Raw genomic sequence first — 13,498 nt, 5'->3', positions numbered from 1 at the left:
CCCCCGCTCCCTGTGCCATACAGGAGATGGTGGGGCGGATCCCAGTGGTCAGAACCCATGTGATCAGTCACTTTACCCCTATACTTTGGATGGAGGATAAACTTTCCTACGTGGGATTACTCCTTTAAGCAACAAGTGGATGAGATTCTTTACCAAACTGATATTTACTAAGGACCGGTAGGATTTTCGGCAAGTCATTTTCTGTTATGGATTTAACCCCTTTCAGCGCCTTTCAGCATTTTGGTCAGTATTTCTAGGCAAAACCAAGAATGGGATCAAATCACAGAAAAAGCTGTTTCAGTTCCACTGGTTTTGGCTAAAAATACTGACCAAAATACTTTGTGTGAACCCAACTTTGGGACAGTTTTTTGACCAAGGTAGGATTTTGACCAGAATGGTATTAAAGGCTTTAAATTACTGTACTGAAGGTGTAAAAGCCTCCTATTTTAGTTATTTGTCCAGATGCCTTCTAATCCTTTCTTTCTCTTTTTATGTGTATTAGGGCTCGGATATAGAGACCCTGCCCTCTGAAGTTGGACCATGTCCCGACCTTGCTTTCGACCACAGTACAACATTTGTTGATAACGTGCATCCAGATTCAGCAGGTAATAAAATTATAGCTTATAGGTGGTTCAAGGTGAAAGAAACCTATTGACTGGTATATTCAATGCAGGTGTCTGGAGCAACGAGGTTTCTATATCAAATGTGGAAAATCTGCACTACACTCCAGAAGACCAGCAGGGGGTTACAGAGGTACCGCATGCCTTTTTAGTAATGACTATGATGAGTTTTAAAGGACATGAAGTGTGGAGCTATGTTCACTAGAGATGAGCGAACTTACAGTAAATTCGATTCGTCACGAACTTCTCGGCTCGGCAGTTGATGACTTTTCCTGCATAAATTAGTTCAGCTTTCAGGTGCTCCGGTGGGCTGGAAAAGGTGGATACAGTCCTAGGAGACTCTTTCCTAGGAATGTATCCACCTTTTCCAGCCCACCGGAGCACCTGAAAGCTGAACTAATTTATGCAGGAAAAGTCATCAACTGCCGAGCCGAGAAGTTCGTGACGAATCGAATTTACTGTAAGTTTGCTCATCTCTAATGTTCACATATTTTTTTTCTCTTATGGTTCGCATAGCTTACTGGTAAAAAAGAAATGGCAACCTAACCTATTATGTGTGATTTGTTAGATTTGTTAGAAGGATCCCTTGGCAATAAACTGATCACAAGGTGCCCCTCATCAATGAGATGTATTCTGTGAGGAAACTTGGCAACAAAGTACAGAGTATAACAGACTTTTCACGTGGATTTGCAAGAAAGTCTGTGGCAGACATCCGCCCCTCGGATGTATGTTGTGGATTTACAGTTCTAAATGATTCAGATTCACACTACAGAGGGGTTTCCCTTTCAACCCCAGATCAGTTGATGGCAGATTTCAGTGCAGAATACATGAGAAAAAAACACCTCTGTGAACATATTCATGCTGTTAAAGAGGTACTCCGATGGAAATTATTATTATTATTATTATTTTTTATTTTTTTTAAATCCACTGTTGCCAGAAAGTTAAACAGATGGCGAGAGCACTCAAGGGGCTATATCACCTAATGATGTAAGCAGCAAGGTCCTCGGTGACCTCCGATCTGTCGGGTCCAGAAGTCCGGTAGCGGGATACCGGGTCACGGCATAGGTGCTGGTGAAGTGTGGCGCTCGGAGGTTACGCCGGCAGTTTCGCATGTGAGTGCGTGCTTCTTCCGGCCTCAAAGAGGCCGGAAGAAGCACGCACTCACGTGCGAAACTGCCGGCGTAGCCTCCGAGCGCCACACTTCACCAGCGCCTATGCCGTGACCCGGTATCCTGCCCCGGACTTTTGGACCCGACAGTCTCTGCTATGCGGTGAGTGCACTTACGTTTTCTTTGGTTGTTAGATTTGTAAATGTCTTCTATTTAAAAATCTTAATCCTTCCAGTACTTATCAGCTGCTGTATGCTCCAGAGGAAGTTCTTTTCTTTTTGACCACAGTGCTCTCTGCTGACACCTTTGTCCATTTTAGGAACTGTCCAGAGTAGGAGAAAATCCCCGTAGCAAACCTCTCCTGCTATGGACAGAGGTGTCAGCAGAGAGCACTGTGGTCAGGCAGAAAGTAAATTCAAAAATAAAAGTACTTCCTCTGGAGCATACAGCAGCTGCTAAGTTTTTTTTTAAATAGAAGTAATTTACAAATCTTTAACTTTCTGGCACCAGTTGATTTAAAAGAAAATGTTTCCCAGCGGAGTACCCCTTTAAGTTTCCCTGTAGCACCATAAGGCCCCTTAACACTAGAGAATTTCCTTGTGGAAATTCTAAGCGGATTCTCCTTACTACAGCCTCCTCCAGCATTTGCGCATAATGTCCATGGCGGAATCTTACGGTGGAATCCAATTACACATAGGAAGTTCTGCTGTGAACTTCCGTGGTGTGAGCTGTGCAGAGACTCCTATTGAGATCTGCTGCAAACGGAATCCATGTGGAATTGCCTCACAGAAATTCTGCCCCAAAATTCTGCAGTGTGACCAGGCGCTAAGAGGAGAGAGAGCATTTCGAAATGCCATTTAAATAAGTTAGAAAACAAGAAATATCCAGCGCGATGGGATGCAAGCAGGAAACTTTATTTCGGACACATGGTCAGCACATAAAACCAACGCGTTTCGGGTCAGACAGGACCCTTAATCATGGCCATTGCCATGATTAAGGGTCCTGTCTGACCCGAAACTTGTTGGTTTTATGTGCTGACCATGTGTCCGAAATAAAGTTTCCTGCTTGCATCCCATCGCGCTGGATATTTCTTGTTTTCTGCTACAGTCTGAGACCGGAGGCACTGCCGGTCAGTCCGTGCGCAGGTGTGGGAGACGCAGCGGAGGTGAGCTGTCCAATCTGCTTGATTATTTAAATAAGTTACGTATCTGTATAATGCAGGACTGGTCAGGTCCAGTAGCAAGGGATAGAGGTAGGAAACACAAGAGAGGAAATTGTTGTAAAAATGCAGTAGTCACTGTAGTGAATGCATGTGGTCATTGTTTCCATGATTTTATTTATAGAAAATCAGTTTTGTTCCCTTCAAGTGTGTTTCACATGTTAGATGTTCTCTTAAGCCTGACATGTTTTGGAGATTTCATGCTTATTGTCAGTTACTTTCTTATCACTGTATTGGTCAACAGCCTTGTGATAGCTATAACTGCAGTGTAGCATATTGCAGACATATACGTCAGACATCTTTTGAGGTTGCTGGCGAGGTGTTATTGGCTGAAGTTCCTTTTTGTTTTATTTTGCACTAAGTTTATCTACCTATATGACACCTGCTACTGTTCTGACAATCAAAGGCAGATATTTGTGGAAAAGTCAACCTGCCTTGTTGTATTTTATCAGATGTTATTGAGTTTGTCATGTCACAGGGTAAAGTAGAGACAGATCAGCAATTTGTTATTTTAAAGGGAACTAAATTCTGTCGAAATCACATGTCATCAAGGCAGCAACTTCTCTCTACCTCGCCAGATTTGATCTCTCCACATTCTTACATTGTCCAACCAGTGCATTATAAAGACTTTATTAAGGGGAAGGGGTTATATGGCAACATCCATTTGTCAATTTATGTATAAATATTGAGAAGAAATACCATATACAGTCATGGCTGTAAATGTTGGCACCCCTGAAATTTTTCAAGAAAATGAAGTATTTCTCACAGAAAAGGATTGCAGTAACACATGTTTTGCTATACACATATTTATTCCCTTTGTGTGTATTGGAACTAAACCAAAAAAGGGAGGAAAAAAAGCTAATTGGACATCATGTCACATCAAACTCCAAAAATGGGCTGGACAATATTATTGGCACTCTATCAAAATTGTGGAAAAATAAGATTGTTTCAAGCATGTGATGCTCCTTTAAACTCACCTGGGGAAAGTAACAGGTGTGGGAAATATGAAAATCACAACTGAAAGCAGATAAAAAGGAGAGAAGTTCACTTATTCTTTGCATTGTGTGTCTCTGTGTGCCACACTAAACATTGATAACAGAAAGAGGAGAAGAGAACTGTCTGAGGACTTGAGAACCAAAATTGTGGAAAAGATCAACAACCTCAAGGTTACAAGTCCATCTCCAGAGATCTAGATTTGCCTTTGTCCACAGTGCGCAACATTATCAAGCAGTTTGCAACCCATGGCACTGTAGCTAATCTCCCTGGGTGTACACGGAAGAGAAAAATTGATGAAAGGTGTCAACACAGGATAGTCCGGATGGTTGATAAGCAGCCCCAAACAAGTTCCAAAGATATTCAAGCTGTCCTGCAGGCTCAGGGAGCATCAGTGTCAGCGCGAACTATCCGTCAACATTTAAATGAAATGCTATGGCAGGAGACCCAGGAGGACCCCACTGCTGACACAGAGACATAAAAAAGCAAGACTACATTTTGCCAAAATGAACTTGAGTAAGCCAAAATCCTTCTGGAAAAATGTCTTGTGGACAGATGAGACCAAGGTAGAGCTTTCTGTTAAAGGGGTACTCCGCCCCTAGACATCTTATCCCCTATCCAGAGGATAGGGGATAAGATTTCAGATCGCCACGGTGCCGCTGCTGGGGATCCCCGGGATCCCCACTGCAGCACTGCGCTATCATTACAGCACAGAGCGAGTTCGCTCTGCACGTAATGACGCGCAATACAGGGGCCAGAGCATCGGTACGTCACGGCTCCGCCCCTTTCAATACAAGTCTATGGGAGGGGGCGCGGCGGTCGTCACGCCCCCTGCCATAGACTTGCATTAAGGGGACGGGCCGTGATGTCATGAGGGGCGGAGCCATGACGTCACGCTGCTTTGTCCCCTGTATCGCCCGTCATTACACACAGAGCGAACTCGCTCTGTGCTGTAATGATAGCGGGGTGCCGCAGCGGGGATCCCGGGGTTCCCCAGCAGCGGGACCGCGGCGATCTGACATCTTATCCCCTATCCTTTGGATAGGGGATAAGATGTCTAGGGGTGGAGTACCCCTTTAAAGCACATTATTCTACTGTTTACCAAAAACTGAATGAGGCCTACAAAGAAAAGAACGCGGTACCTACAGTGAAATATGGTGGAGGTTCAATGATATTTTTGGGTTGTTTTGCTGCCTCTGGCACTGGGTGCCTTAAATTTGTGCAAGGCATCATGAAATCTGAGAATTACCAATGAATTTTGTGTCGCACTGTACAGCCCAGTGTCAGAAAGCTGGGTTTGCATCCGAGATCTTGGATCTTCCAGCAGGACAATAACCCAAAACATACGTCAAAAAGCCACCAGAAATGGATGGCAAAAAAGTGCTGGTGAGTTCTGAAGTGGCCAGAAATGAGTCCAGATCTAAATCCCATTGAACACCTGTGGAGAGATCTTAAAATTGCTGTTGGGAAAAGGCATCCTTCCAATAAGAGAGACCTGGAGCAGTTTGTAAAGGAAGAGTGGTCCAACATTCTGGATGAGAGGTGTAAGAAGTGACTGACTTCCAAAGGATGTGCAACCAAATATTAAGTTAAGGGTGGCAATAATATTGTCCAGACCATTTTTGGAGTTTAGTGTGACATTACGTCCAATTTGCTTTTTTTCCTCCCTTTTTTGGTTTAGTTCCAATACACACAAAGGGAATAAACATGTGTATAGCAAAACGTGTTACTGCAATCCTTTTCTGTGAGAAATACTTCCTTTTCTTTAAAAATTTCAGGGATGCCAAAATTTACGGCCATGACTGTAAACAGCGGAGAAACTTTGGTTGTACTTCCCATAAAACAACAATTTACATACATAAAGTGGGTAGATATTACTACAATATAATATATATATATATTTATATTTACAACAGCTGTTTTTTATTGTATCTTTTGCAGCAATCACCCTCTTGCGGCTCATACACAAACCCAGTCAGCTCACCTGTGAACACTGAAGACCACCATAAGCAGGGGGCTGTCGGTGAGGATAGTCACTGCGAGGCAGTTAGTGATGACTCCGATATTGTTACCTTAGAACCTCCCAAAGTGGATGAAGTTGGGCCATTGGAGGAGGAGATTCCAGAAGATTTGTCTGGAAACAAAGACCTTAACATGAGCTTTTCTTCTAGTAGCCAGTATACCTTCAGCCAGCCAGAAACTGGTAAGTTGCTGCACTTTTAGCTCATGTTAGATGAATACATTTCTACGAAAGGGGACATGAGTATGACTATTGGTATAGATCCCACAATTCCTACAACAGAACCACCAATAGCTATGCTGGATCTGTGTGCTAGGGGATCATGATGCAACCTGGTAGACCCAGTTGACTTCACATTGTTCTGTCCTCTTTCTGGTATTTTGATGACGAGTGCTGTAGAGTTCTACTCTGCTGTCAGAAATACTCCTCTTGTGGCATTATATTTTTTGCTGGTTCCTGTTCTCCTCCCATAGCAGACAATCGTTTCCATCCTTAAATAGACGCTGTTATTACACTTCTTTCTCAGAATTTCCAGATGGGACTTGCGGAGGATTCAGAAGTTTTACTCGGATAGGAAAGAGTTTCTCACTAAAGAGGTCCACTACTAAATATAGTTCCACACATACAGAGTAAGCCGCAAGGCAAGAGGCATAAACTTGTCATAGATGTAAAGATTCCTTCCGATCTTCTGAGCAAGTTAAAGGAAAACATTTTTTTTTTTTCTAAATCAACTGGTGCCAGAAAGTTAAACAGATTTGTAAATTACTTCTATTTAAAAATCTTAAGTACTGGAAGGATTATCAGCTGCTGTAGGCTCCACAGGAAGTTCTTTTCTTTTCGAATTTCCTTTCTGTCTGAATACCGTGCTCTCTGCTGACACCTCTGTCCATTTTAGGAACTGTCCAGAGTAGAAGCAAAGCCCCATAGCAAACCTCTCCTGCTCCGGACAGTTCCTGATATGGACAGAGATGTCAGCAGAGAGCACTGTGGTCAGACAGAAAGGAAATTCAAAAGAGGAGAAAAGAACTTCCTGTGGATTATACAGCAGCTGATAAGTACTGGAAGGATTAAGATTTTTAAATTAAAAAATCTATTTAACTTTCTGGCACCAGTTGATTAAAAAAAATATGTTTTCCAGTGGAGTACCCCTTTAAAGGGGTTATCATGGGAAGTTGAGTTGTTCTTTTCTGTCTAAGTGCTCTCTGATGACACCTATCTTGGGAACCGCCCAGTTTAGAAGCAAATCCCCATAGCAAACCTCTTCTACTCTGTGCAGTTCCTGAGACAAGCAGAGATGTCAGCAGAGAGCACTGCTGCCTGACAGAAAACAACTACTCAACTTCAGCAGCTGAGAATTATTGGAAGGATTAAGATTTTTTAATAGAAGTAATTTACAAATCTGAATTTGGGTAGAAAACTGACATGGTGCACATCTACAATCTTGTATAATGATCTGATTGCTTCTCAGCATAATATCAAAAACTAACAGGTTGTTCGTATACATTTTTGATCAAAAAGTACAAGCCCACTCGCCACGTCAAGGCCACCTATTTAGAGTGGGACCCTAACGTCCCTAGCATAAAATGGCGTAGCACCAGGCGGCGACCACCACCGCCGCGACACCAGTGCCCACAGGGGGGAACGACCCACTGGCAGAGCGGCCCCAATGCCACTCAAACCAGTCTATGGGCCGCACCTCCCCGCAGACACAGCGCCACGGCTGGTGGTGGTCGCCGCCTTGTGCTACGCCATTTTATGCTAGGGACGTTAGGGTCCCACTCTAAATAGGTGGCCTTGACGTGGCGAGTGGGCTTGTACTTTTTGATCAAAAATGTATAGTAACAACCTGTTAGTTTTTGATATTGTGCTGAGAAGCAATCAGATCATTATACAAGATTGTAGATGTGCACCATGTCTGTTTCTTCTACCCTAATTTACAAATCTGTTTAACTTTCTGGAGCCAGTTGATCTAAAAAAAAAATATTTTTCCTGGAATACCCCTTTTAAGCACATCTTTCCTTTGTCGCCTTCTTTACACCGTGTACATAGTTGTGAATTATGTAATTCAGTGTTTCCCAACCAGGGTGCCTCTAGTTGTTGCAAAACTACAACTCCCAGCATGCTCGGACAGCCAAAGGCTGTCCGGGCATGCTGGGAGTTGTAGTTTTGCAACAGCTGGAGGCACCCTGTTTGGGAAACACTGATGTAACTGCTGTTGATCTACTGTACTCTTTTTTCCTTTGCTTATTGATTTTTCCATGCTTGGCTTTCTTTTTTTCTCTCCGTATGATTTTCACCTCTTTGTGTTGTGCACAAAGGGGGACTCCGTGGAGCGGTGAGGACGATACCTACTAATGTAAGGGCAGTTGCTCAGTGCGCATGCTCCTGTCTGATTCTGTGACATGATCTATAACTTACTAACACCAGTAATGCATTTCAGCAACTCTTCCACCAAACTACTCATTGATGCATGTGAATAGTACATGTGTTTTATATAGTCTACATTATAAATAGACCGATATATACAGGTATAATTCCTTAGTATTAAGGGGGAAATACATATAATTCCCTATAGTACTCCTAGGTGTATAGTAGGGCTGTACGATATATCGCCAAAGCAATCGAATCGCGATTTTTGCGATATGGCGAAACGCATGTGATTATCTGCTCGGGCAGGCTCCCGTGGCGGGGGGGGGGGGGGGGGTCGGCCAGCCAGAGCAGGTAAAACTAATTTAAATACTAAAAGTCAGTGTTTCCCAACCATGGTGCCTCCAGTTGTTGCAAAACTACAACTCTTAGCATGCCCGGACTGGCTATGGCTGTCCAGGCATGCTGGGAGTAGTAGTTTCACAACAACTGGAGGCACCCTGCTAGAAAAAACACTGAGCTAAGGGCACAGGGAGAAAAATAAAAAAATAAAACCTTCTGCTCACCTAGTACCAGTCCCTGCAGATTTGTCTCCGTGCGCTCCGGAGTTTCCTCTCTTCTTAGTACAGGCAGTAGGACCTTTCCCTTTTCAGCCAATCACTGGCCACAGCAGTGTCACGTGTCAAGCCAGTGATTGGCTGATGGGGAAAGGTCTTGTACTGCAGCAATACACTAGGTTTCCCGGGTCCCGCAGAAGATTTGAAATCTGCCCGGGAAACCCAGTGTATTGCTGCGGTACCAGAATACAAGAAAGTGACCGGAGGGGAGGGGGATGTGACAGAAGGGGAATGTGACAAGGGGTGGGATGTGACAGGGGGAATGTGACAAGGGGGGTTGACGGGAGAAGAATGTGACAAGGGGGAGATGTGAAATAGGCGGTGGGCATAAAATGGGTAGGTAGATGTGAAATTGAGGCGATTGGACATGAAATGGGATTTCACAAATTTTTTTTATTTTTTTTTGCATCGCATATCGCAATCGTAATATTTAGGCCCAAAATCGCAATCTCACATTTTCCTCATATCGTGCAGCCCTAGTGTGTAGTAATGGACATGATTAAATCTGCCGATACAGCATCAAACTACAATACCTACACAAAAAAGCTTTGACAGACACATAAGTAATGCAAAATATGGTATAATCTTTATTAATTCACACCACACAAACATGTAAAAGACAGGAATAGTATCTGAAAAAATAGAAAGTCCCCTGCGCCAGAACACTAGGGCTGGTGTATACACAAAACCCACATGTATGGGTTTGTGGGCCTGCTATAGGGGCATAGTAAACATCACATACTACATACAAATAAAGTACAAAAGTGCAAAATACAAGCTAATGATATGGCAGCAAACCACAAAGTAAGTTACCCACATGTGTGAGCAAAGAGCGCAGCCAGGAGACGTCTACCCCTACAACCGTTTTGGAATAATCGTGAAGTGCAACCTACCAGTGTAGCTAGCAGTCTGGGCTATAATATTTTAGTCTTTTATTATTGTGTTGGTAAGTCCATAGCCTATTGGAGCTTTGTAGTGTGGTTTACGCCTTTGTAAATAAAAGAATAAGCTCACAATTAATCCAGGAAATGTAATGTTTATGTTATCATGTGTAACCTTTGGGGTTAATAGCCCTGTACATGGTAGATTAACTGCAGCCGTATGTGATAGGCTACACACAGCCAGTGAAATCCGGGTCACATTTTGTTTAAAAATCTACATTTTGCTGGGCTCGGCCCATTGATGTGCATATACAGTGTCTCACACAATTGAGAACACCTTCCACATTTATGTAAATATTTTATTTAATCTTTTCATGTGACAACACTGAAGCAATGTTACAGTGTAAAGTAGTGAGTGCACGGCCTGTATAACAGGGTTTAAAACCTTTTTTTTTTTTTTTTTTTTTTTAAAGAACTGGTGTCAGAAAGTTAAACAGATTTGTAAATTATAAAAAGCAGAAAAATGTGGCTGGTTCTCAAGGACTATAAATGTAGTTGTGGTATTGGTGTATGTGACAGTGGAATAATGTCCGGGTGTGAATAGAAACGTTTCCATTCACACCCGGACATTATTCCACTGTCACATACACCAATACTACAACTACATTTATTACTCACTATTCTCTACCATTCATTACAGCTATATTTACTACATATTATTTCCCATTATCATTTAATAACACACACACTCTTCTCATTTTATTATACATTTTGCGTCTTATTTTATTTTATTACATCTTATCATCATTTCTATATAGTCCTTGAGAACCAGCCACATTTTTCTGCTTTTTATCATTTTCTCCAGTGGTTAGAGGATACCATTCTAGGCTAATTTCTCGGACAATACACTGTGAGATAGATAGAGTACCCCCACCTATTGTTATTTGAGATTTGTAAATTGCTTTCTTCTGGAAGGACAACCATGCAGAACAATTTGATGCAGTGTGTGACGTATGGTCTGGGCACTGACAGGCTGACCCCATCCACCGCTTCTACCTCTCCAGCAATGATGGGATCACTCATATGTCTATTTCCCAAAAACAACCTCTGGTTATGATGCTCCTCTCATTCTTTGGTGGACCGTTGCAAGGCCTGTTATAAGTGGAAACAGTCCTGTGAAACCGCAGTATGGTCTTTCCTACCGTGCTACAGCCAAGTTTAAAGGGGTACTCTGGTGAAAAGCTAATTTTTTTTTTACATCAACTGATGCCAGGAAGTTAAACAGATTTGTAAATTACTTCTATTAAAAAATCTTAATCCTTCAAGTACTTATTAGCTGCTGTATGCTCTAGAGGAAGTTGAGTTGTTATTTTCTGTCTGACCACAGTGCTCTCTGCTGACACCGCTGTCTGTCTTAGGAATTGTCAAGAGCAGGGGCAAATCCCCATAGCCAACTTATCCTGCTCTTGATAGTTCCTGAGACAGACAGAGGTGTCAGCAGAGAGCACTGTGGTCAGACAGAAAATAAATTAAAAAATTAACTTCCTGTGGAGCATACAGCAGCTGATAAGTACTGGAAGGATTAAGATTAATTTTTATATATATATAAGTATAAGTAATTTACAAATCTGCTTGTAGTGAGAAACAGCGTTCGGCACAGCCAACCATGCAGCCTGATATTCGCTCTTGATGGAACAGGTGTGTATGTGTGTCACTGCTTGTGGGGTGCTCAGCCAGGACAGAATCATGGATCAAACATTTGAGAGAGCATGGAAAATAAGCGGCACTCACCACAACCAGCTAGCGACAACTTCTTTATTTCTTAGGCGTGCAGTAAAACATGCAGGTGCAGGGAGACAAGGACGCCGGGGAATCCGGCTGACTGGTCACAGCCGTATCGTGCTTCCGCACTTCGTCAGACCATCTCATCCACTGGGAGCTCACCAGGTAAAAACCTGCCGGGCTCCACCCATGGGCGGTCATTTCTGTTACATACAAGTGCAAGTGCAAAAATACAAAAACGTAGAAAACGTATAAAAACATTTAAAAACAGAAACTTAGCCGGAATTCGTGTCACCGCATTAAGGACAGGATTAAAGAAATATACTTAGATCTAGTTTATCGTTCAAGCCGAGGTCTCCTTGTGCGTTCGTTCTACTCAACTTGAATTTTTAGACGTGTTGGTAACCTTAAATGATGAGGGTTTATCCACGTCTGGTTTCAGAAAAATAACAGCTGGTAACTCATTATTACATTATTCTAGTTACCATCCAGACCACACAAAATCAGCCATTCCTTATGGGCAGCTACTGAGATTAAGAAGAATTAATAGTTCTGAAGAAAATTTTAAAGTTCAAGCAAAAGATTTACTCACTAGGTTGGAGGACAGGGGGTACCCCAAACCAGTCTTGGATACAGCTTTTAAAAGGGCATCAAGCCAAAATAGGAATATGCTGTTGCATGGACCTGGATCGAGAAGAGAGAGACCGGAACGCTTCTCCTTCTCATTTGGATTCAGTCCAATGAGTGCAGCTATCAAAAAGGCTGTATCAAAACACTGGTATTTAATTCAAAAAGACTCTGCCCTTTCCAGCGTTAGTGAAGAAATGCCCCTAGTTACATTTAAACGGGCCAAAAATTTGGGGGATGTTCTTACAAAAAGCTAATTTTCCTCTAGTAGATCTAACCCAAATTGGTTACAATCTAGCAGCCCAAAAGGAAATTATAAGTGTGGAGCATGCAAATGGTGTCCTTCTTTGATTTGTGAAAAAGTTATTATAATTGGAGGTGTGGATATTAAGTGCAGGGATCTCTTTTGCTGCAAGACGAAATTTGTGGTGTATGGCCTGGTGTGCGATTGCGGCCGATTTTACGTCGGCAGCACTACCAGACCAATGCACCACAGATTTCGGGAACATCTTTACTCGATTAAATCGAGGAAAGGATCACCAAGGGTGATCGATCATGTAATTAATATGCATGCAGGGGACCCAAAATCATTAAAATTCTTTGGTATTGAAAGAATTGATCTATGACTAAGCGCATCTAAGCGCGAAACGCGTCAGAAAGACCACTTGTACCTGTTTGTCCTGTGCAACTTTAATAAACGGAAATAATTTTATTCGCATACCAAGTGCTGGACATTCGTTTGTGTTGGATTTACTGTGGAAGCCGGGGCGGTGCCGGCGGGTCCGAGACACAGGTGTGCGCATTGCAGGAGTGAGCTGTACCTTGCTTGGATACTTCATATTGAAAGAATTGATAGTACAGACGGTTCAGACAGGCGCAAATTGCTAGTTCAAGCCGAGGCCCGATGGATAATGCGCACGAACGCACAAGGAGACCTCGGCTTGAACGATAAACTAGATCTAAGTATATTTCTTTAATCCTGTCCTTAATGCGGTGACACGAATTCCGGCTAAGTTTCTGTTTTTAAATGTTTTTATACGTTTTCTACGTTTTTGTATTTTTGCACTTGCACTTGTATGTAACAGAAATGACCGCCCATGGGTGGAGCCCGGCAGGTATTTACCTGGTGAGCTCCAAGTGGATGAGATGGTCTGACGAAGTGCGGAAGCACGATACCGCTGTGACCAGTCAGCCGGATTCCCCGGCGTCCTTGTCTCCCTGCACCTGCATGTTTTACTGCACGCCTAAGAAATAAAGAAGTTG

The 13,498-nt window shown here is 42.7% G+C and overlaps 1 protein-coding gene across 6 annotated transcripts in view; it reads left to right on the top strand.

Annotated features, from left to right (window-relative positions):
* The window catches only part of CCPG1 (cell cycle progression 1), a 41,761-nt gene that overhangs the window by 12,528 nt on the left and 15,735 nt on the right, over positions 1 to 13,498 (top strand). For all 6 annotated transcript variants that reach the window (XM_056572361.1, XM_056572362.1, XM_056572363.1 and 3 more), the window contains exons 3-5: positions 503 to 605; positions 674 to 753; positions 5,883 to 6,144. In XM_056572361.1, the coding sequence (XP_056428336.1) occupies positions 503 to 605; positions 674 to 753; positions 5,883 to 6,144 (445 nt within the window). The remainder of the gene's footprint in view (positions 1 to 502; positions 606 to 673; positions 754 to 5,882; positions 6,145 to 13,498) is intronic.

The sequence above is a fragment of the Hyla sarda genome, chromosome 4 (genome assembly GCF_029499605.1).
Source record: "Hyla sarda isolate aHylSar1 chromosome 4, aHylSar1.hap1, whole genome shotgun sequence".
Taxonomy (NCBI): Eukaryota; Metazoa; Chordata; class Amphibia; order Anura; family Hylidae; genus Hyla; species Hyla sarda.
This window is presented reverse-complemented; position numbering and strand designations above follow the sequence as displayed.